This window comes from Archocentrus centrarchus, chromosome 4 (assembly GCF_007364275.1).
Source record: "Archocentrus centrarchus isolate MPI-CPG fArcCen1 chromosome 4, fArcCen1, whole genome shotgun sequence".
NCBI lineage: Eukaryota > Metazoa > Chordata > Actinopteri > Cichliformes > Cichlidae > Archocentrus > Archocentrus centrarchus.
In genome coordinates this window covers 5,918,648-5,943,767 of record NC_044349.1, presented here as the reverse complement: position 1 = coordinate 5,943,767, position 25,120 = coordinate 5,918,648, and the positions used below count along the sequence as shown (strand labels likewise).

Below are 25,120 nucleotides of genomic sequence, written 5' to 3'. Positions count from 1 at the left end.
ATGGTCAGCTAAAAAAACAGATAATGGCGGAGGCAATTAAATACTGTAGAGATGTTTTTCTCTCTGTTCATCCTCGGCATTCTCTTCTGAATAACAGCAACAAATCAAAGTAAATAATTATATTTTTCTCATTGTGGTATCTCTGGTAATAACTGTTGACTGTTTACATCCTAGATGCTCATTTCTCTGTGGGTTGATTGTAACCAATGATGACTTCAGACCTCAAAAGGTTAAAGGTCATTTTGCATTACATCTTTGAAAAGACATAATATTGCTTGTGTTGCAGCCACTCTTTGACATAACAGGTTTTATTTTAACACCTAGAGCAAATTTTCCCAAAAGGCACATCAACTACCCAATATGACTGAAAGGTCTGAGATTTCTACCCTGCTAGTTTGGGGGAAGAACCTTATTTATAACCAGCTGCATTTGAATAGCGCTAATCTATGCATCAAGCAGCAGCACTCGGTCTGCACTTGGTAGATAAAGGCAGCTGGCATACTCCAAGGCAAGGCTGAATATCAATCGACTACAGATGAAGCCTGTTCCCTCCAAAATAGGTCCTAAAAGCAGCAAGACTCCACACATGATTACAGACTGTCCAGCCACAGCTCCTCAAACAGTGACTAGAGATGTGAAAAGATTGCTCTATTATTTAAAATTGGTGGAAAAACACAATATTTTTTTACACCATGGTGCAAAGCAATTCTGTGAGCAAGAGGTAGAAACAGCATGAGATCATTCATCTTTTAAAGAGTGGCACACATGATTCACTTAGAGGTTATGAATACATCGCAGTTTTATGCCCAGCAAGGAAGGGGTTTGAATATGGGCCACATTGTGAGGGGTAAGCTGTGTCCTGCCTGCTTTAAAACGACAAGGGACCCTATTTTCATTTCTTTGCAAGCAGCAGAAAACTACTGTTCAGATCAATGCGGCGGATTTAGCCTTGCATTGTGTGTGTAATGAAAACATCTCAAAGCAGCTCCCAGATCCTTGTCACATATTGACAGGAAAGATTAATGAAGACTTTATTATGGAGGAGTCCATATAACATGTGACTGAGCCTGAATGCCACATTCATGTTGTTTTTTTCCCTTTGTTTACAGCGAGCATGTGTTTGTGTGACATTGCAGGGAGTTTGGCCGTTGGAAGGTGAACAGCTTGGCCCTGGAGAGACAAGAGAACAATGGCTTTTCCTTGCCTCTGGACCCTGAGTTCCTCCAGACCATTAGGCAGCTGGGCAGGAGGCCCAGTGTTAGCGCCATCACAGACAACATTATCAGGAAATACGGGACCCACTTCCTGCTCTCTGCTACACTGGGAGGTAAATAAAGCACACAGCTTGTGGTTTTCTTTGCTTATTAAAATGTGTGAAAAACAAGGTCAAGTTTTAGGAAGCTAGGAGACCTAGACCCTGGATGAGCATTTTCATTTTTCCAAAACTAGGAATCCTAAAACTCTGACATCTAAATCATCATAGGTGGCAATCCTAACCCTGGCCCTCCCCTAACCCTAACCCTTAGACCACAGAAGGTTAAAGAAACTCCTTTAAGACCTTAGAAAATTTACCAGTATTTCAAGTTAACAACCAGAGTCAATTCCATAGTGAGTATAAAAAAAAGCATCATGTTTTGCTTGACTCTGGAGACTTTGGAGCATTTTCAGCTCCCTTTCATCTTTGAATTTCTCTCCTCTTCTTCAAAAACCAAATAAAAGATGCTAAAGGGACTTTTATTATTTTTATTTAGTTTCAGAGTTTTATTCCTGTAACTGTTCCAACAGCTGTCCTGTTGAAAGGAGACAAGCGCAGGTGCCTCTGTTTGCCTATTGTTGCTTTTGACTGTGGCCTATGAAATGGGTAAACTGGCATCAAAGGTAACCTTTAAAATAAGAGTAAAGCTCTAGCAGCAGGTAGACTGTCAGTTAAACATATTTGATGCTCAGAAGCGTTCTGCCTTGTTCTGCCTAACTTCATTTCAGCTGTGAATGTTGGATTGTTTGTATGTTTTTAAGCTCATATTCTCCAACTCAACGTGTAAAATCTGACTTTGTAATTGTCAGTGGATCATCTGCTTCCAAAACAATAGATCTAAGTTAGCCAGAGTGCTGTAATGTGCAGCAAAGCCCCCAGATATCTCGTGTTCAATCACCTCCCAGCTGCTCTGTTTGGCTCTTTTCTTCTTTTGTCTCTTGTGCATAAACTCTGAATACCAACAGTATTCAAATAGATGGGAGAGACAATCTTGCACATTATTGGTTGCAAACAAAAAGAAAGAAAATACAGCTGCATGCCTAAGATAACACGGTAATACCTTTAGCCTGTGTTAGTGGTGCTCTGTGAAAAGCAAACGCATTGTGTATTTTTGCAACCTCCAACACGCTGAATGATTTTCCTTACTCATAAAACATTTGCAGAACTGTTTTTTTGAGCTGTGCATTAAATCATTCAGTGCCTATATACGTTTTTTATTGCATCACAGTCTTCTTCATTGCCTTTGTTGGTTTGTTTCCTGGCACATTACCACCACCTTTAGATCAGTGGAATAGGGAGGAATTTTTGGCAGGATCACCTTGTGCACCTGTGCTTACAGGGTGCCTTTATGGAATATTTATGTAGCTTTAATCTGAGAAATGGGCAAAATAATACAGAAAGGATTTGCCTTTAGTCTTTACTCTAGTGCCTGTATACTCTTCTCTGAAAGCTTTTTTTTTATCGAAAGACTTCTACAAAGCATCTCAATTTGTGCAGTGTGGTAGTAGAGTCATCACCAAATTGGTGTGTAGTAACGATCACTGTTAGTGTTTTTTTTAAGCAGCTTTCCACCTTCATAAATCCCACTTCACGTAATGTCATAATTGAGTGCTGACAGGTGTTCTTGGGTTAACATTTACAGCCACACAACTGAGCACATGATGTTCACGTTCACACAGACCGCTCAATATCTCCGCCAGTGAGGTTATGTTTTTGATAGCGTTTACGTTTGTTTGTAAACATGATGGCTCAGAGGTCTGAATGGATTCTGCTAAACCTTTATAGGGGTGCAGAGTGGGGTCATGTTAACGATCCATTAAAATTTGGCTTACATCCACCGAGGTCTTAGAGGTCAGCTTAACGATTTATTGGTTGAAAACTGAGGAAAAGCCTCAGAACTTAGAAACTGTGATTCTTACAAGTGTGGGGTGTATTGTCAACATACAGATAAAATATGTCAGATTTGACCTTTGACCTCTTTTTCAAGGTCAATCGGTTGATCTGAAGGTCAACTTGATGCCATTGTTTGTACTGACAGCATACAGGCATGTAGGGAATGGTGTATGGGGATTCTAAATATATCATTACTTTGGACCCCTGACCTCTTCTTCAAGGTCAAATAAGGTTGAACTTTCATAAAATGATTTTTATCTTTAAAATTCTGCTTTAAATTCTACTGTATTGGCAACATTTAGGGAATGATACAGGTATATGGTTTACATATTCAAATATTTTATTTTAGTTGTTAGAAATATACTGCAGTATAATATTAAATAATAAGCTCAAGTTATTCATGTCCAGTTATTTAGACTTCAATACCTTTTATCCATTACATACTCCTACCTCCTACATAATGTTTGTGTAATCAAAGTAAAAATCTGCCATGCTACTCTTATCAGAAGAATAAAGAAAACAAAATGAAAATATACAAAATAAAATACTATTCCTTTAAAAGGAGATGCTGCCCAGCAAGTGAGCTGCCTTGGTGGAGGTTTGAACTCTTGCACTGCTTCTCGTTTATAATAAATCTGCGTATGTCACTGTGTCTGCATTTGCAGGGGAAGAGTCATTAATGATATTTGTGGACAAGCGAAAGTTGAGTCGAACATCAGAAGTGAGCGAATCAAATGGCACAGCTGTGACGCTGGAAGCTCTGCACCAGCTGGCTGCCTCCTACTTCATCGACAGGGAGAGCACCCTGCACAAGCTGCACCACATCCAGATCGCCTCCACTGCCATCAAGGTAAAGTCTGCTTCTCTTTGGGCCTCTGTCACACATAATAACAGATTTGCATTATTTGCCAATGATTTAAATCACCCCCATTGTTATAGTATTCCATCTATGAGCACAGCCATTTCATTAAGTCATTGTTCCAATTGGATTGGATGTTGCTTCACTGGATAAATATAATTATTGTATTTTTCGAAACATGGCAAAGTGGTCTTGATTAGCTCCCTCACTAAAGAATTAATTAAATCACAGCCAGTATGGTGTATTTCAATGCTTACCGTACAATCAAACGATTTGGCTAATTTTAACAAGTGGAGCTCGTGTCAACAATCACAGTCAATGGTTTGTTTTTATCATTTTTGGATTTTGCCTCCAGATTTATTTAATATATACCCCATTCAGCAACTATATTTGTACTTGCATATTAAATATACTGACTCACAAGGTTCCATTGTTTGTATAGTGCACAGTTTGATAAGAGGAGGTCATTTTGGGATTGTTACCATTATTTATTTATTCACATAGGTGAACTGAGGCAGTCCTACAACCCCATTAAATGCTGTAGCATCTACATATTTTATTTAATAATAATAAAACATGTAGTTGTAGTTTGGAAATTTTACTTTCCTATTAATCGAGTCATTGACGTGGCCGTGTATGGACTAATGATTTTGAAATGGTAATCGGTCTTGCTCTTCCTTTGGAACAAATTAAGAAAACTCCACTCAGTGGTCAGTACTTGCCAAGTACTTACCGCTTACCACCAATTACCTCATGCAGTTTACAGCCCGTGAACAGGCCCTTGATGAGCAACTCTGACCTGCTTCAAATGAAAAATAGGAATATTAAAACATATTTTTAAGCCCTTGGTTGAGGGAATTAGAACTATGTGAGGACAGAACCTTTGTGTGGAGTGTTAAACGACAGCTACTTTTTCTTACCATTTTTAATTAATGAACCATTAGGAGTATATGCACTTAAGACCTTACCTAATGTTCTAGCCAAAATCCAGTGGCAGCCATTAGTGAGGCAACCTCTTTATTACTTAATAGCTTTACTTATAAAACTGTTGGGTAAAATATGTACTACAACAGCGGTTGCCACGTTTTTCTTTATTTTACAGAATTAATTTTATCAATTTTTCCGTCTTCATTCTAAGATAAGCTTCATCAGGGTTCATACATTTAATAATCAGTATACAGACATAAGAATGGACGTATTGTAATTGGTTGAATGTATTATATATATAGTTATTTTCTTTCTGTAAAAAAGGTACAGTGTTGCATATTTTCTTAATTTTTTTTTTAATTAATAGCATATCTTAGTGCATATTTTAGTGTAATCTTGTGTCACATAATGATAATAAATGTTGAACCTTGAATGAATTGTTAAAATTGATGGGGGAAAAAGAGATAAGCAACAAACTGGGCTGAAAAGTGAAGCCATTACAAAGTAACAAAAGCTGTAATTCCTCAAATGTTCCCGTGAGGCTGCTTTCAAAAATGAGTCAGTCCCCACAGACTTCCATATTAAAATGGGCAACTTTACAAGAGAAATAAACACGTCTACAGGCTGGTACAAAAAAAAAAGGGTTTTGTCTCTTAATGTCCAAGAAGACTGTAATCCAGTTTTTGTGAGTGAAATTCTAGTATTTTATTCATCTTACATATTATCAGTAATTAGCAAGTAAGTAACTTTGCTAATTAGCCAAACCTATAGGCCCTATATGTAGCTTGCTAACCAAGCTACATAGTCTTAGCTGATAACTTAGCACTTCACCTTCTCATGCAAGCTTGTCACGGTTGGCTCAACTAAGCTAAGATGGCTTCCTCGTTATGTTTGTTCTGTGATTACACCTGCAGCAGCCAAAAACGCTGAGATCAAGGCTTTCAAAAGAGAGGGTCGTTGTCACGATGGCTTTGTCATCTTTCATATAAAGTCTATGGTATTAAAATAGCTGCTTGTAGAAAGAAAAAGTAAATCTGAAAAATCAAAGACAATATTTTTTTAGTAAAAGAAACATCATGTCTTGAAGCTAATGAACTGAATAATCTTGACATTATTTCGCTGAGTGAATAAAAAAAAATATCAATTTCTTTGGAAATATTGCATTGTACCCACTTTGTGTTGCTTTGATGTGACATTTGAGTAAACATCCGCATTCAGTGAGAGACCAAGAAAAGACATGAAGCGAGCAGCACTGTTTACTTCCCTAGTCACTTTAATGTGTCTATTCACAAGCTTACATATACGGCAGCAATCTATGCATATTAAGAGCTGCTTATATAAATATCAGTCTGCATCTTTTACAGCTTTATACCTCCAGGGTGTGTTCATACATCACTCTGTCAGTTGTTATCAAGCAGAATGAATTGAATAGGCTGGGTTTGTCCTTCACTTAAAATTCACTCTGTTTTCAGAGGAATCTGTTACTTCACTTGGCTTTAGTGTGTTTACACATGCTTTTGGTAAACCACAGATTTAACATCTCAGAATGTGGGTAACAATAACAACTCGGCTTCTTCGCTCTATTTGTCATGTGATTACACCTGTTTGTGCAGTGATAGTTTTGAAAGTGGACATGCTAAAAACAGAGCCACCGGACCGGACTAACGAATCAGTGTTTGCTGCTTATAGAGCTTCGAGGGGGCCTGTTTTCCTGCAGCGCCACCGAGTGAGAGTGGAGGTTGATGTGAGAGGATGTTTTAAATGTTTTGAAGATGTGTTGAACTGAAAATGAGGAGATAATGTAAAATTTCCTGAGGTTATTTAAAATGAGATCAGATTAGATAACCAAACACAGATGAGGCATGAGAATTAGTACCCAGTAAAAATCTGTTAATTGAAATAAACAGTGGAAACAATTCCAAGTTAACTTTACAAAATTATCTTTATTGGTAACTGGAGCTCTAAGAGAGCATAAGAAACATATTGAAAAACTACCAGTTTTACAAAAAATGCATCACCATTATTCTGATATATTAGAGCAGCATTATGACAGTAACATTGTACTTTTTTAAATTAAACTGAAGCAAAACTTTTTGTTCTAGTAACTATGGGGTGCAGAGCCCAGGCTGATGTATTCAAATTGTCTTTGTAACTGCTGTCTGAAAAAACAAGCCCCCCCCCTTACACTGGCATTTTGTTCGATAATGACTTGATTGTGTTGGATAATGATCATTAGAATCTTCTTTCTAAATCAGCAATTGGTGGACTAGAATAATAATTTTTTCCTCTAATATGGTGTTTTCTGCCTGGTATATTGAAGTGGGATTTAGCAGTTCCACTACACCAGAACTTAAGTTTACATCTTTCACAATCTCTGAGAGTGGAGGTATTTAACACTTTTTCCTCCGTGGGGAAAAACAGCTACTCTACCTTTAGCTAGCAGACACATTGTGTGCCAAACTCCACAGAAGCAGTTTGTGTGTATGGTGATTTTTGTCGACCTGTTTGATACATTGTATTTGAAATTTCCCACCACTTAGAAAGTGTGCTCAGTCCACTTCAGTAGAGCTACAGTAGCTAGATCCTGAAGTTCAGTGACCACAACTTTATTGACATCTACAGTATGGACAGGTGCAGGTGGGGCTGTGTGGTTACTTAACTGAAGGTGCTGTTCCGAGTCATTACAGCCCGCTTAATCACGTGACTATACCTACTGAAATAATCTACAATGGACAACACAGCACAGATTTTGGAAGAAGCAAGAAACACCATGAATGGCCCAAAACTACATTGCAATCTACACACATTTTGTCAACAGTTTATGGTAGTTTATGGTATCAACTAAATGTTGGTCTTGGGCGCTGGGGGTAGATTTTATAACCTTAAACTCACCGGGCAAAGTCATACACATAAGTTGCTGATTCTAGCAATGATGTTTGTACCAATCACTCTTCTGAGAGGGATGTCAAGTGGATAAACAGAGATGAAATATTGTGACATTACAGAAATCTCCATACACAAATGTTAATGAGTGTGTTGTGTCTTTACATTTAAAGAAACTTAGAAGCAAAAATATTCTGTTACTTTGTTCTCTTGAACAATGCGCACCCTCTGTGTGGGTGCAGCTGCTGTGAAGAGAGTGAGAGAGCACCCGGGAAGCAATGGAAGCAGGAGCTACATCATCCATAGATTTTCTCTGCATATGAAAGAGATTAGTCTCGATGACAAAGTTGCTAATTAGCAACAGTGAGGTGAACGGAAGTGTAATGATCACTGCTGAAAGTGAGCGAGATGTATTGTGCCCTGGCTGAAATTGTAGATATTTTTCATATTTAAAAAAACAATTCCCTGTGCAATTCACAAATGTGCAAATGGGCAAGTAGTTGAAAAATCTGGACACAGCCCTAACAAACATTAAGCAGTTGTTGAGGCTCGTGAAGCAAACACAGGCAAAATCTGTTCAATTTGGAAAAAAACATGACTTTCTAGTTCCCTCATTCTGACTGTGGAGCTGCAGTTAAAAAAAAAATAGAAAAGAAATAAACCTAACCTGCTTGCCTTTTCCCTCAGATGCAGCTTATTTTTCATTGACTTGTCCTTAGTGATGCCCCACTACGCAGTCCATCAGAGATAAAACTGTACATTCTCTAAAGTGAATTGGCAAGCGGACGTTGAGCTTATTTGGCAGCCACAACTGCACCAAAGTGCTGCTAAAAACCCCTCTGATTGAGATGAATAGAGAAAAAGCCCTCTAGGGTACATTTGTTTGTGGGGCATTTTCAGGTGACTGATGTAAAATATTCACAGCATCACCAGCCTTTAATTTCAAACATGGATTTTTACCTCACCCAAATGAAGACGAATGCCAAAACAAAGCTGCCTTTAAGAAGAGCATTGGTCCCCTGGTTTTAAGAGATAACATATTTAAATGGTAGAAATGCTTGGCCTGGAGGGCTGTAGGACTGAGCGAAGCAGCACTGGAAAATAATCAAAGACGGGAAAAATGAGATAGGAGTGCAGAAAAAAAAATGGCTCTGCTGCTACATAGTGTGATGAATCAGCCCTTCCATTTCAGTAATTTCCTTTGAGAGCCCCCGTCATTTGTCAAACATTTTGTGCTATGAGTTAAGGTGTCATATGCGGGTGAACAGAAAAAGATGAGACGAGGACTGAAAAGCCTTATTTAGAAGGCTTTTTAGCCTAGGATCTAAGTGCAGCAGGTACACAGAAAAAGCCGCACGAGTCATCCTACTTAGCTTTTTATTTGCTGCATCGGCTCTTCTGCGTTGAAGATTCATTAAACTAAACTTGAGGGGAGAATATCACCGACCGGGAGAAGTGATAAGGAAGGCTTGACCCAGCCTGCTGTACCTGCCTTAACTGTTCAGCCATGCGGGGGTTACTCTCGGTTTGTCCAAGTTAAAGAGAGCACGAGTAAAGCTCGAGCATCAGAGTTCAGATAAATCCTGCTGAGCAACAGTTGCGGAGAGCAGGGCTCTCAAAGTTTAGGGCAGTTTTTGACGTGATGATAAACAAAACCAAACGAAAAAAGACAAAAGTACTGTGTTGCTGTTATCATGAGCGCAGATGAATAATTCATTATGGACAGATTTTTTTTTTTCCATGTTCATTATTCAGAAAGGAAGATAAATGTTCTTTTTGTCTCTTCACCATGTTTTCCACCCTTTAAAATTTTAACATAAGTTCCCTTCCTTGATATGTTGTAGAGGAAGAAGCCTCTGATGATGGCACGGCTTGATGATGAATCTGAAAACTGGCTTTAGATGTCAAGAGAGAAGGATTCCTCTTCTTCCAGCTCTTTCTTTTTCACACGCAGCAGGTTAAAAGAGGTGAGGCCCGAGGAGCTAAAACAACACAGAATCAAATTTGCTCCCTTGGCCCCTCTTCCAGTACTTGCAGTAAAATGGCATAGCTTAGCTTCCCTTAGTGAACATAGCAGCACATTCAGTATTAAATTGCACTTTCTTCTACCAGAAGTCCCCTTCTGTTCCCCCGTGGCTTTTTTTTCTTTCCAAAAGACACACAATAATCACATTCTGATGCTATTTGCTTCCTCTTCCTCTTTTTTTTCTTGCTTAGACTTTATAAGCTTATCCCCCCCTTTTTGGTTGACATAAGAGTGTAAGCCAGTGCAACAAAGTGGTCTTAAACATGCGCGGAAATCCTCAAAGACTGAATAAACAGGCGGAAACGTATCTCAGATGCAAATGTGGATTTGCACATCGACTGCGCCGTGGTGATTAAGCGAACAGCAATTCTTGAAGGTGCAGAGAATGAGGCAATTTTGAGATGAGCGATGACTTCTTTTTCCTTTTTTTTTAACATGAAACATTAATGCCATCTTGTACTTTTTTCTGCAGCAAGGAGAAAGTGCAGCCATTTAAAGTCCATTGTTGCTCAAACATCTGACAACACAAGCTCACTAAGTGACATTTTATGCTGTTTTGTGGAATTATTCATATGCGAGATTTGCAGCAGTGATGAATGTTCATCAGTAAAATGCTCCTAACTGGTATTGTAATAATATTAAAGCCACATTTTTAAATAATGGATGTGCCTCAGAGTCATTTGTATCTGTGGAACATGTTAAGGGGCTAACTGCTGTCCTGCCCTGCGAAGGGTTCATACCAATAACACAGAGGCTATCAACCATCCACTTGCTCTGCAAGACATCAGATTTAGAGAAGACAGGTGTTTAAAGAGACAAATTATAGCATAATTACATTTTATCAAGCCTGATTAATTTAATTTTTTAGTTTGAAATATTCAGTTCCAGCTTTACAATTAAATCAGACAAAACTGTATGTATAGTAAGAAAATATTTCTTAGTCATTCCATGAAAAATCAAGTGGCTCCCACCTGATCCCACCCAAAGTTAACAAGTTTAGAGTATTTACTGAAGGCACGCAAATGTTTGTCTTTGTACCATGAACACGTTTCTTGTTACAAGCCCTGTAAGTACATACAGCTGGGTCAAAATGTATTTTTTCATCATTTCTGAGCCCTCGTAAGTACAGGAAACAGCTATATGAAATTTCAAAGGTTAAACTCGTTTAAGCTCTGCAAGAAAAAAAAAAAACTGCAGCTAAAAATGTAAATCCACTCCAAGTGTCGCAGTCTAAAACCAAAGTCTTTTTTTTCTATAAACAATTTTGAGGATCTTTATCACAAGATATATCATATTTAATATAGCAAACTGTATCGATTTAATGTCTACAATGTAGAGTAACAGAAACAAGCTCTGGTACTCTGCTGTTGTATCAGTTTTCTGGTAATTTGCTGGAGAAAACCTCAAAAAGTGCATTTTGGTGCCAGGCTCTTAACACTCAGGAATGACTGTGAAAATGGAGAAACAATATTGGTGTTCACATGTTCTGGATAACACTTTGGACATATCACACAACTATCACACAGCATATCAAACCACTTCATTTTTTCACACTAGATGGCTGCAAAGTTCATATTGATTGTTTGAAGGTAAAATTTTGAGTGCTTTCCTTGATTATAGTAAATTTGTTTTATGTTAAAAAAAATCAGCTGATTTTGAGGGGGTCGGGGGCTTTTTTTCAGATTTGCTTGATTTCCTGTGGAATGGCGCTGCTTCTTATTGAATAATCAACATTTGCTCTAGTTTCCTCTTCTTTTCTATGGTCATGTTTATCTGGTTGCAGTGAAACAACTTTACTGTTGCTGTGCCAAATACAACATGTTTGAACTAAAGGGAGAAACTGAGGTGTCCTTTACTCTGTGTGTGCACAACCTCTCCGATGGGGGAAACTGAGCTCAACCGTATATCTTCTTCCACTGTGGAAACTGAGGAAAAACAAGCAGCTGTGCTGTGCTTAGTCCAGTTACGATGCCAAATACTGGCTCTGGCTCTCACCTGCTCCAAAAGTTAAAATGGCTCACTTGTGTGTCGGGCCCCTGTGCCATCTCAGAGCAGCAGTGTTTCCCCTGAACTAATGTGTGTGGCAGCAGAAGACCTACATATTTTACAGACAAGAGTGTAAGAAGAAGCAGAGGAGGATTCCTTCAGGGGTCACCGGGGAATGCTTACTTGCTTGACTATACAGACAAATTAAAGGAAAAACATGAACAAACAAGTGAGGAACCACAACAAATGTGGGGGGGGGGGGGGGGGGGGGGGACGCACTGCGTGATGAAAATAAAATCAGCCATAAACAGCATTTGCAGATCTGTGGGAGATTGTAGATGCACTAACTAAGAGATTATCTTTGGGAAGAATGGTATTCACTCTTTTAGTAGACTCCAGAGCACTGAATTTGTGGTAGCAGCTTCCATCCATCCGTCTGTTTTCTCAATCAGCTGTCCAGCTAAGTTTCAGCATTAGACAGGAGTCTATCACATGACCAACTCAGAAAGACAGAAAACCATTAATTCTCAAATCCATACCTAAGGCCACATTAGAAGCACTAATTAACCTAACATGCATGTCTCTGGACTGTGGGAGAAAATCAGAGCAGCTCTGTATAAATGCCACCCCTGGTAGCAGCTTATGGTGGGCTACTTTAGTCAAAATGGGATAGTTATTCCAGCTTTAGTAATTTATATTTGGCAGAATGGTTCTGTTCTGGGACCTGCCAGCCCTTCCATGCACATCCTCATGTAGCCTAAGTTTGGGAGAGTGCACATCCCTAACATAAAGGAAAGGAGACATGCTGGAAGAGGGTTGCAAAGTGGCTTGTAGAGGCAAGAGTAAGTATATGCTGGTTAAAGCACTTTAACTGGCCCACTGATATTTGCCTATAGGTTAACCCAGAAGGAAATTGGCTGACCCATGATGATGTGGGCTGGCACTGAGATCTGCCAGGATCTCAGTGCAGAGATTGAGCTTGACACTGTGCCCTCATGCTATGGTCAATTAATACTTTGCTGTGAATTATGCTGAGGTTATCGGTCTCCCTAGCTTTTATACTGTAGCCTGTTTGTAGATTTGTATTTAGCACTAATTGGCCCAGTGTTTTTCACTGACCAGCTAAAAAAAGGTTGATAGTTCATGGATTATGTGCAAAGCTGTAGACAAAGGGATGTAACAATCATTGGAACAGGATTTAGCTTTTGTATTACCAGGCTACTGTGAAATATTTTCATCAGTGCATCATCAGCATCCAGTGATGTACTGTACCACATTTTCTGCGACAATAGTGTGATTGTGCAGGGCTCATTCAGCCACTATTTCTTTTGTTTGTTTATAAATTATTATACGTGTATTATCCACAGTGGTCCAGTGATTAGTTCCTGGGTTTGAATCCACTCTCTGGTCAAGGTCTTTCTGTGTGGAGTTCTTTCCGGGTACTCCGGCTTCCTCACATTGACCAAAGACATGCACGTAGTGAGGTTAGGTTAATTGGTGATTCTAAATTGCCCGTAGGTGTGAATGGTTGTCTGTCCCTCTGTGTTAGCCCCGTGACAGACTGGTGACCTCTCCATGGTGTACCCTGCCTCATCCTCTATGGCAGCTGAGATCGGCTCCAGCCCCCACATGAATCTGAATTGGATAAGATGAAGAAAATGGATGGATGGATGGATGGATGGTATTATTCACTTCTCTCACCAGGGCTTGGTTTAATTTCAAATTTTCATCTGAATTCTGTGGGATTTTGTTATGATTTTGCTTCCTTTTTTCCTTCTTCTTTTTAGATTGTGATTTTTAAATTGTGATGACAAATAGTGAGGGAACAGATAATTTTTTAGAATGTTTTCAGGTTTAATGTGCTAGCTTGTTAAGAAATCAAAAGGCAAGCCTTGAGGGCATAGTGAAATTTGTCACGTCCACAGCATGTATGAGCATCACAAAGTGCTTATTCTACAAAAGCTTTTAAGTGCAATTAAATGTTCCATTAAATGCAGCTGTTAGTTATTCAAACACAGTCAGCACAATTATCTTGTATACAATTATGGTGCATTAATAATTCCCCCGCCAACTGATCCGTGGCATTTACAGATCACAGTTTTAAAATGAACAAAGAAAAGAAAGTCTTTTCTCTTTTAGGAAAAACTTTTATTTTTTTCTTCCCTCATTTTTGGGTCGCTTTCTAATAGGGAAAGCTGACTGTGCACACATGCTCTGCTCCACTGGGTTCCTTTTGCAGATGGCCTCATTGCTATGCATAGAAAAGCCATCTTTAGATTTGCATTTGGTCAATTTTCCACTTTTAGTTGGACATCTGTCTGTGTTAGAAATTAATTTGTATGTCCCTATGAAGGCTGCTTGGATTTTAATTAATTGTGTTAAGGCATCCATAACAAAAAAGAAGAATGGAAGTCCATCTCTCCCTCTCTCCAATGCTTTACTGCTGTCTCCCTGCCCTGGGAAAATTATATATATTTTTTTTATATGCACTAGACGTGTAGCCTTTTTATTTTATGGGTTTTTATCGATACAAAGTCTATATGTACACAGTAGATACAGAGCTCTCAGCTATTATTCCTCTGTGCGCCTCTCTCTGCACTCTCTGTTCTTCATTGACCTTGTAGTTGTCAAAAGCAGATGTCAAAAGAGACAACTTTTCTGCCCACAGCGGCAAAAGTCTTCCTTTTCCTCCTGGCTGAATACCATGGTTGCTGTCATTAATCTGGCAAGGAGATGGGGTTACTTTTATTGGACCTGTGGGAAATTATTAAAAGAAGACAGCGTCATGGTTTTTGGCAATAATTCGCAAGTGACAGCGATGTAGATGGATTTCCCTTCAGGTTCTCGGCTTATCTTTGCTGCCTGTGGATCCTGCATTCATGCACACATGCGCTAAAACAAGCTTTTGTCAACAATGATTGAGCTGAGATTGCTCCCAAACTACAAGCTCAAAAGGACAGGAGAAATGCTACCATGTTCTCTGCGTGACTGTTTTGTCAGCACAAAGCGGTGTTTTGGTGGGGCTTGGATGTAGTTTGCATGTTTAAGGACTAATTGGAAAAGATGTGAGATCTTTTTTTTTTTTTAGATGTCCCTATCAACGGTGATTATCCCTTTCCCCGACTTGTCTTACTTCCAAATTTTTTAACTTCTTCAAGGATTTAACAGGCACTCCATAAAAATGTATTCTGAAAGAATGTTTATTTAGTTCAGCACGCCCTGATCACGACACAACCTAGAGTTATGAATAACACTTCAAGCTGTTTTGTATATTTTTACTGCCCTTTTTTTGATTTTGTCATTTCATGCCAAGAATGACGCCCCAGCCGTGACACTGAAGCCTAACCTTTCCGTGTCTCATTTTATGGCGTTAAATGACATCCCAAAAAAATTTAAATGCTTTGATATTTGCCAAAAGTGGTGTTCTATTTATGCACAATTCCACATTATGTGTAAAAAATCTTTGAATTTTAAGACCTCTAAAGTTCCTCAGACAGCCAATTTTGTGCTTAATTTAAGTGACTTGTTGTAAGTCATGCAAGTTTGCTTTACCTGCATGTTGTCCTATACCATTTTCTTGCTTTTTATACTTTTGCATTAGCAGTAGCAGCTTGTCTCTGTTTTTAACAATTTGTGTTGCAGTTTTCAACTAAAAGCTCTTCTGAGTACACCTGGGTATAATAAAAACCTGCAGCATCAGCTTTAAAAAAAAAAAAAAAGCCCTTTCTCTCCTACTTTTTCTCTTATGAATGTTTTCATGTTCTTATATTGAGATATTAGGTGCACTCACGCACTGCTGTGAGTGGGCAAGCCTGAGTGGACTGAGTGCATAAGAAATGAGCCTATGAAATGTTTTACTTTCCAACTGTGGAATGGTTTGTTACAAATCGAGTGAATAACTGAGTCAAAACAATTTTTTAAAATAACCTTTTTTTTCCCAATGGACAGCAAAGTTTTTAAACCCAAATGTCATTAAAACATTATCCCGGATAACGAATAGCGACTCCATTTTGAGACTTCACTAGCTCAAAATGTTTGGCTAGAGGGTCACCCTGTTCAGTGCACAAAAAGGAATACTATTAGTATAATCAGTCTGCCACACATTCTTGCACTCAGTTGCTGTGTTTTAAAAATCAGTTTCTCTGCAATGCACCTTAATGCATCAGCTTATGATTAACAGCATGGAATGGCCGAATGGTGCTACAAACTTGAAGCAGTCTCTGTAAAAATTGTTCACCTTTTCTTGTGCTTTCTTTTTCTTATGAAATTCAGTGATGCGTTAATTAAATTACAACATTTTAATTTAGAGTAAAAAGAAATGCAGAGTTTGTTGTAAAGCAGCGAATAAGCAGTGAGCTTTAATAGATCACCCAAACGGTAATAGAAATAAACACATTCAGCTCGAGTGGAGCTGTGGATCAGTTATCTGCCTAAATGACTTCAAAAGCTTCATTTGTCCCAGAGAATCATTTCCTCCTGACACACAGGAGGAGATTAATGGAAAAAAAAAAGAAAAAATAGGGCAACGACAGGTTCGCTCAACTCGTTCATACAAGCAAGCAACAGATGCAGCACAAGAAACATTATCTAATCTTCTACACTCGGCTAAATTTGCTGTCATTTATTTCTTGGTTCTTATTTTCCTAAATGCTGCATTAGCGTCGCAAGTTCATCAGTTTCACATCTGTTATAAAATCAGCTTAGCTTTTTTTTTTTTTTCTTTTTTCTATACTGCTGATTTTGGCGTGAGTGCAGCGAAAAGCACAGAGCACAAATAACAGGTGTCGTTTTCATGAATTTACGGAGCAAACCGCAAGGTCGCTCCACAGACTAAAGGGTGCAGCGATGATTATGACACAGATTATTTATTCAGGCAGAAGATTTCTGACAATCTGGACGATCCTTGAACACAGGACTCACTGCTTAACATTGCACATTTTTTTTTTCATATGTACACATCTTTCCCCAAATAAACATTCAATTCTCCAGGACAAGGATGCACACAACTGTCTCCATGTGCGTCACTTGTGATATATTTTTCTTTCCTACTCCCACATGCTTGAACCTGTTCTGTTGAGTCAATTAACCTGACTTGGAACAGGTGTGTAAAACAAACTCTTCCAGCTGGTGCTTCCTACACTCCACACAATTCATGAACATGTCTTGTTTCCAATGATGCTGGTCTGCTATAGCTCTTTAATATGAACTTAAGTAGGATTTCTCACATTGGGAAGTTTTTAGTAATAATTGTGGTTGTGCGACATTGTCAGATATACAAAAATAACATAACAGATTGCTAGATATACAGAAATAACATAATGAAGCACGGCATGTGGGTAGGGCCACCATTTCCTCCATAGACTAACTGGTAAATGACCTGCTGTCACTGCCAAACCAACAACTTCTGCCAACTTGTTTGGCATCTCGCTTCATGTCACTGAACTGTTTCCATGACTTATCTAAGAGTTCCCTCAGGGAAAGAGGAACTTGTGCTAACCAAGTCTGTTACTCCCCTCAAGCTGCAGTAATGTAATCTCCTCAAACTGTCAGTAGCCTGCTCGAGTTGTAATTTATTCTTTCATCAAGACTTTACACCTCCCACACAGCCACATCAATTTCCTCTGGGTAAACTGTTTTTCTTTTTTCTTTTCTTTGGTTGTTGAGAAACCTGCCCCACTCTCTTCTCTACCATCACAGCCAACTGCGCTTGTTTCAAGAGAATGAAAAAAAGGGGTTCTTGATTGGTCATGACTGAATCAAACACACCCACTGACAAAATTATAGTTGTGTTTTCAGCGCCTCTGCAGGTGTACTAAAAGTTACTAAAGAAATCAGCTTGTTAGACCATTTTAATCTCACATTATGCACTTTTGACAGAGTGTCGTTGTGCGTGTCACTGATTTTAAAAGAAACAGAAAAATGATTTTAAAAGAAACAGAAAACTAGCTTATGTGATGTCTGAGTTAAATATATTTTTCGCATTTCTGTTTCTTCTTTAAGTTATCTGCTTGCCTCTTTTTACACTTTTTAAACTATTTTGGCCACTATTAGAAAAAAAAAACTGTCGCATTTATAAGCACCATGCAGCTCAAAAGCTAGTGGTAATCACAGATAACATTTTAGATACAGGAAAATGCCAGAATTAATGAAAAAACTGAAATACACCCTGGCAAACACAGCAAGCAGAAATATCTTTGGGAAAGATGATGGTTCCCACCTCTGATAGATTTCCAAAGTCGTGCAAATCCAATGCTAAGGCAGGCTGAAGCTTTTTTCCCAGCACACAGTTGCCCAGCTCCTTATTGAGATACTTAGTTTTACCTTTAAAATGTCACCGATGTGTATGTCACAAATAGGATTATTGACTTAAATTTGTTTAGAACTATGATTCTCTCACCTACTGGGACATAATGAAAATTATTCATATAGAACATAACTTAGATTATAGTAAGCTGTAGCTGGTGATTGTTCATCAGAGCCGGTGTAAAATGAATGGAGAAGTCAGAGCCAGCAGAGCTTTAAATTGCACATTGAAAACTTGCGTATTGTATATTCATTTACAAACACTTACTCTTAGCTCTAATTGCCTCATCATTTTGTCATGTGTCATTATTTTTAGCTATGAATGGAGGGCTTTAAGTATTCTAATTTCAGACATTCTGCCACTTGGTTCTTTAAAATACCAGATAAAAATGTTCATGTACATGATGAAATGCACATTAAAAAAAACAAACATTTTGATTCCAGATGTGTTTTCATTTAGCACCATTTTCACACTATGAGCAAATATCTGCAAAGCTAATGATCTTTTGTACTTAGTGCTGATTAGCAACTATTAGCATACTAAAACTGAAAAAGGTAAACATTAGGCCTGCCTAGCATGTTAGCACAAACACGCCGAATATCGGCATGATATTTGCATCCAGTTCAAAGCACTGCTGTGCCTACAGATGCACAGAGCCTGTGGCTGTTAGCCTTGTTAAAAATAGAACTGTTATGAGGATTTATAGGATTGCCAAATCATTCCTCCAACTGCTTCTGAGCTAATGTTTATTTGTAGCCCTCATTTTGTAGTGAAATATTAACATCTCTCATCATCAAAGTCTGAAGAACGACTCCCTTGTTTGCTGTGATGAGTATGTTTCCAATCCTCTCATCATATTTCAACCTACATGGTCTTGTAACAGCATTGCGTGCCACACGTAGAAGTTTGAACCAAGCAATTACAAGAATCCTCAGGTGTATAATTGAAGATGACATGCTTACACAGGCTTACAATGCATTTTAGCATGTTATTGGTGTCAGTGGGTATTATAATGGGTAAACACAATGTAGAGATGAATTTGACAGATGACACCACAACTTACTCATTACGCTTTACGCAGTGGACCCTGATCACAACTCAATTTCCAGCTCACTAGCTCACAAAGTCATTATCCTAAATATGATTTGCTCAATGGAGAAGTCTAAATAATCTGTAATATATTTAGTGCTTCTCAGAAGAGGAGATGTAGGGGGAATGACTGGTAATCTTATTCTGGATGACATTTAGTCACGTGTTTGCTTCCAGTTTCCTTTGTCGTGGATCACTCTCTTTATGTGTTTCTCTGTATATTTAATGCCATTAGAGACTTACTTTCACAGTGTGGATTGTTGTTATGCCCCTCTGTTTTCCTCCCTTTAGGTGACCGAAACAAGGACAGGTCCTCTTGGATGCAGTAACTATGACAACCTCGACTCTGTCAGCTCCGTTTTGGTTCAGAGCCCTGAAAACAAGATTCATTTGCAAGGTTGGCCATCCATAATTGAACTCCCCCAATTTCTGATGGAATTGTCACAGTGTCTGTTCTCTGGCAGGCCTAAAACTGCAGCACGAGAGTGTCAGAATGAATTTAGCTTCAATCACTCTTTTGCTTCTTTTTTTTTTCTCCATGCATTGCTTTCAGAGTTCTGAAGTGAATCCCGGGCAGTAATGATTCAGAACAAAAGCAGCAGAATTACATAGTAAAAATAAAACTTAAAGTGAATCTTAGCATATTGTATTTGATGCCAAGTATATGTCAAGCATGGGAAAAAAAAAAAAAAAAGAAAAAGAAAATGAGAGCCAGCTTTCTGTGATTTAAAGATCGACCATAGAAAAGTTATTGAAACACAGTTTGTGCACTACCTGAAGTACTTACAGCTCCCACTTCATTCATCCATGTGACATGTTTGTGCCCTGTTTTTGTCCTTGCCTTAGGCCTCCAGGCCATTCTGCCAGAGTATCTGAGGGCCAGGTTTGTGCAGGCAGCTCTTAGCTACATTGGCTGTAATGAGGAGGGCCAGTTTGTGTGCCGAGACAACGACTGCTGGTGCCAGTGTGCTGTCGACTATCCACAGTGTAATTGCCCTGAGGTGGATCTGAGGGCTATGGAAGCTAGTTTGCTGCAAATCCGAGATTCCTGGAATGTGGCTAACCAAGAATTTGAGGGGTCAGGTCAGTACGTTCTTTTCTTTCTTTCTTTCTTTCTTTTTTTTTTTTTTTTTCCATTTTAAGTGACCCACCCACTCACTGCAAAAAAACACCCTAGTGTTGGAGGTGCTGATAGAAAGAACAAACTGACTGTGAAAAATGGACTATTACATCCAACCTGTGTAATGGAATTCGACACTACAGAGCAGAACATTTTTTTTAGAGCAAGCATACATGATTATGAATGAATCCATACTATCAAAACAACTGAGAAGCCCTATTCATTCGAATGACTTGATGGATTTTCTCACAGTTGTGCACATGTAATATCTGTTTCTGAACTACAAATATATTTGATATAAGGACATGTTATACCTATCTAAATGTCATTGTTTTTAGCTTTTTGATGGAAGAGAGCTAGAGTATAAACTATAATAACATCCTTGCATGCAATGATTTACATTGATTGGCTTTATTTTATGTTCAGTAGGGACCCCTATAGTCAAAAGAAGATTATTTCCATGCCCAGGAATATTTATCTAGCAGCATGGCTGGGACCTCCCTGCTCTTCTGTGCACAAACATGGGCACAAAAATGGCAATCTCTACATTTGCCAGACGGATGTAAAAGGGTATCAGCTAATCCATCATCTGATGTGGACTACCCTTGAGAACAGCTGATCTTCCTGGATTACAGATGAGCTTGACTTCATGGCCTGCATGATTTAATGCTATGTTCAATTTTCTGTGACATGCACAAATATTTTTGGTATCTTATAAAGTATGAAGATCATTAATATTCTTAACAACCCTTGAAAAAGATTTTTGGTTCCTATAAAACATGATGCTGTAATCAGGTATTCTTAAACTGTCTGGAAATATTTTTAGGGCAAACATTTTATCTATAAATATCAGCTAAATTAAATGCTTAACAAATTAAGGTACTTCATCACACTGATGCAAACATCCTGCAAATCAAATCCTGCCATAAAGCAGCACTGCTTATTGATTGGCAACACTTCCCTTAGCGGCCTAATAGAGCCAGAGATGCTAAATGAGTAGCTGACATAGTAGAAATAGCAAAATAAATAAATAAATAAAAATTTTCTGGTGAAGATTAACAAAACATCCGCACCTCTTTCCGAGCATCCAATTAAATACCTCTGTTCTGCATTTGCAACCTGTCAAAAAGGCATGGATGATTTACAACGTCCAGTACATGAAAGAGGAGCGATTACAGCAGTTTCACTGGGTCAACAGTGATTCATTCCAAATAAAGCTTTTGACTTTGGTAGAGGCTGTCATACCGCTGAAATCTGCTGTAATCTGTTAGCAGCATATATTTGAATAGCTGAGCTGTGTGTTATTATTAGCAATGAGGTTGGCATTTTATTAGCCTGATTAAATTTAACCTTATTAAAACAGTAACAATGTTCACTTCAGCAATTTCTAGCTTTTTTGCATGTTTTTTTTTGAAAGACTGATGTACCTGTTGATTATTATGTCAAATGCAGCTACCTCAGTCATGAATTTTACTATATATTCCAGCATAGCTCTGCTTCTGCGTTCCCCTATCATTATTAAAACTGAGCTGCATCCGCAGGGTCTGAGGGCATCTTGCTGTTTCACTCATTTCCAGCTCCTGCCTTAAGCTGTTTTCGGTGCACCTTGCTGGTTGAGTGTTATTACCAGCTACATGCGCCTGTACTAAGGGCAACTTGATTAGTGCACAGTTGGCAATGACTTAAGCAGCAAGGTGCCCAGAGAACTGCAGTTACACTGCTGTATTAAATAATGAAAAATAAGTTTCCTTGAAACCCCTGAGGATCTACTTGTATAGTCAATCTAATAGAGGACAACTCGCACCAGTAGCAGAGAGATTAATAATCATAACTCTTATTGTTAAATGAGGTTTCTACCCTACAGAGGATGGTGGACATGATGTGTTTTAACTCCCACCACCCACTGAGTGGTAACTATTTAATAATTAAGACATCATATCTTTTATACCTGGATCAGTATCCTATCTCAGTTTGACTAAGCCAAACAATAGTTGTAGCAGTATAATGAAAGAGTATGAAAAACTAGACTCAAAGGAGCATAAATAAGAGAGTACACTTCATATCCAAGAGAGATCCAAGTAGCCGTCATCAAAATTTGCAATGTGCTGCAGTAAGTCAAATACATACTTAAAGTTACCAGGCTACTAAGACACATAACTTATTAATTCTAACCTCATAATTAAGTAATTTAAGAAAACTCTCTCAAATACTCCTCCTTATACGCATCATTACCCTCCATTCTTCTTATGTTGCTTTTAATAAGACCCACACTGCGTCTGTACTTGTGTTCCTGAAAATCTGACAGTGTCTTCTATTATTAAAATTGTACAAAAGGAAAATGCTGTTACCTTCCTGGGTTTAGCAGCTGACAAGATAATAATGGTCATTAGAGAGCAAGTTTCCAGGGATGAGGTAATGTTGTCTTGGTGATAAAATAATGGTGTAGTTGAGCAGTGACTTGCCGTTCCCACCTTTTTCAGGGTATTTAACATTGTGATTTCAATATGTTGCTAACTATATTTAATTAATCAGTAACATTTTTTTTAATGACAGTATAAAATTGTTAATAATAATGACTGGCTGTGCCAGTTATTGTTTTTTGCCCATTTTTCAGCATGAACCTAGTCTGCCTCTCTTCCTATAAACGGAGTAAACAAACAAACTAGAAAGAAGTCATAAAAACAACTTCCATATCAATTAAAATAGGCCATGCAAGACTCAAGTGCAATGTCACAATAAGAAAATAATACAGTGGGATTCCACTGTAAAGAATAAATACAAATTAATGGAAAAATATAAATGTTGAAGTAATAAGGTGGAAGTAAGCTGATAATGTCAAAGCTATAAAAACTATATTAAAATGTTCAAAAACCACCATTACAACGTACGTTTGTCTTTAACAGTGATTTAAAAGAATACACTGATGAAGCCAGCTAGATTTCCTCAGCCAGGTCATTCCACAACCGAGGAGCCAGAATAGCAAATGCTCAGTTGTCTTGTCAGCAAAGCAGCCCCAGACTATCACAGTGCCACCATGTTCAATGAAATGCTGTGTTAGTTTTACTCCAGATGTTACACCAGAAAGTTTGACTTTTGTCTCGTCAGTCCACAGAATATTTTCCCAAAAGTCTTTTTGAGCATCAAGATGTTTTTTGGCAAATATGAGAAGTGCCTTTATGTTCTTTTTTTTGGGGGGGGGCAGCAGTGGTTTTCACCTTGGAACTCTCCCATGGATGCCACTTTTGCTCAGTTGCTTTCTTGTTGTTGATTCATGAGATCTGAGTCAAGTGAGGCCTGCAGTTCTTTGGATGTTGTTCTAGACTCTTTTGTGATCTCCTGGATGAAACATCGATGCGCCCTCGGAGTAATTTTGGTAGCTGGCCAATCCTGGGACGGTTCCAAGTTTTCTTCATTTGTGGATAATGGCTCTCACTGGGGTTTACTGGCACCCCAAATGCCTTAGAAATTATTTTATAACCCTTTCCAGATAGATGTCAGTGACTTCTCACCTGATTGTGGCATGCTGTGTTGCTTTTGGAGATCTTTTAACCTACCTCACCTTGTCAGTTACTGTAGATTCTATTTAAGTGGTTTCTTGATTCAGCATGTCTGGCAGTAATCAGGCCTGGGTGTGGTTAATCACAGTTAATTCATGACTGTTTCAATAAATCGCTGCACCTACTTCCCATTTTCCTAGCCAGATGTAAAGAAATGAGGAGTGGCTCAATACTTTTCAATTCAATTTTATTTATATAGTGTCAAATCATAGCAAACAGTTACCTTAACCACTTAACTGGCGGCTAAAAAAAACAAAAAACGCCTGAAAAAGCATACCCAAATTAAATCAGCTGCTGTTCCTGAACTCTTTGGAGTACACACAAAAGTTTAGTGTCTTTGCGAAGCAGACAACCTATATTTTTCATTTATGTAGTCAAAAGCACTGTAACTGTAATGAGTTTGTAGCTATTAAGTTTGGAACACAGAAAAAGTAGACAATTTTTGCCTCGCCTAGATTTTTCCTGATTGTTATCAAGTAACTACACACTGAATATAGAAGGTAACGACTGGAAAATACATTGGAGCTGTAGAATGAAGTCTTTTTGTCGTGCATTTCGAATTTCATCAAGATAGCACAAAAGCCTATTGTTTTGTAAAGGTTTTTGTGCATTGATGCCCTGGCGTGCTCTCTCATGTGCCATTTGGATAGTCCAAGTGCCGCATCTAAGCCCCCTTTGACATGCAAATTTTAAAGGGCTGTAACTCCTCAATGCTTCAACATACAGTCATCAATGAGGGCTCTAATCAAAGATACTGTCCTGAGGAATCCTGTACTACACACAAAATTACTGAATAAATCATAAATAAAGCCATATTAATCCAATAAAATATGAATGACACTATTGTACATTGTAAAAAAAAGAAATAGTCACAAAACAAATCACCATTTCTGTAAATGCTATTTTATTTTTCAGAGTAATGTAAAAAAAAAAACACAGCACAGCAAACTGCAACTATTTACAATTATTCTGCTCTACCCCCACCCCCCCTCACATGGAATTTTCAATGTGCCACTGGTTATAGCAGTCTCTGTTTGGGACAAAGCACAATGGCTTGTCACATGTGGTGCACTGGCCCTTCTGGCCTGTGCTGTAACAGGCATTAGATCCTCTTCATCAGATGAAGAAGCCTCTTCCACCATCTTCTCTTTGGCTGGCTGCCACTCATGATCAGAGGTTCCCCTAATTTGTAAAAGAAGGAAAATGTCAGGCCTTCATGCA

The 25,120-nt window shown here is 38.4% G+C and overlaps 1 protein-coding gene across 2 annotated transcripts in view; it reads left to right on the top strand.

Annotated features, from left to right (window-relative positions):
• The window catches only part of LOC115778498 (BMP/retinoic acid-inducible neural-specific protein 3-like), a 62,423-nt gene that overhangs the window by 23,286 nt on the left and 14,017 nt on the right, over positions 1-25,120 (top strand). For both annotated transcript variants that reach the window (XM_030726543.1, XM_030726542.1), the window contains exons 3-6: positions 1,137-1,327; positions 3,814-3,998; positions 19,514-19,619; positions 20,069-20,305. In XM_030726543.1, the coding sequence (XP_030582403.1) occupies positions 1,137-1,327; positions 3,814-3,998; positions 19,514-19,619; positions 20,069-20,305 (719 nt within the window). The remainder of the gene's footprint in view (positions 1-1,136; positions 1,328-3,813; positions 3,999-19,513; positions 19,620-20,068; positions 20,306-25,120) is intronic.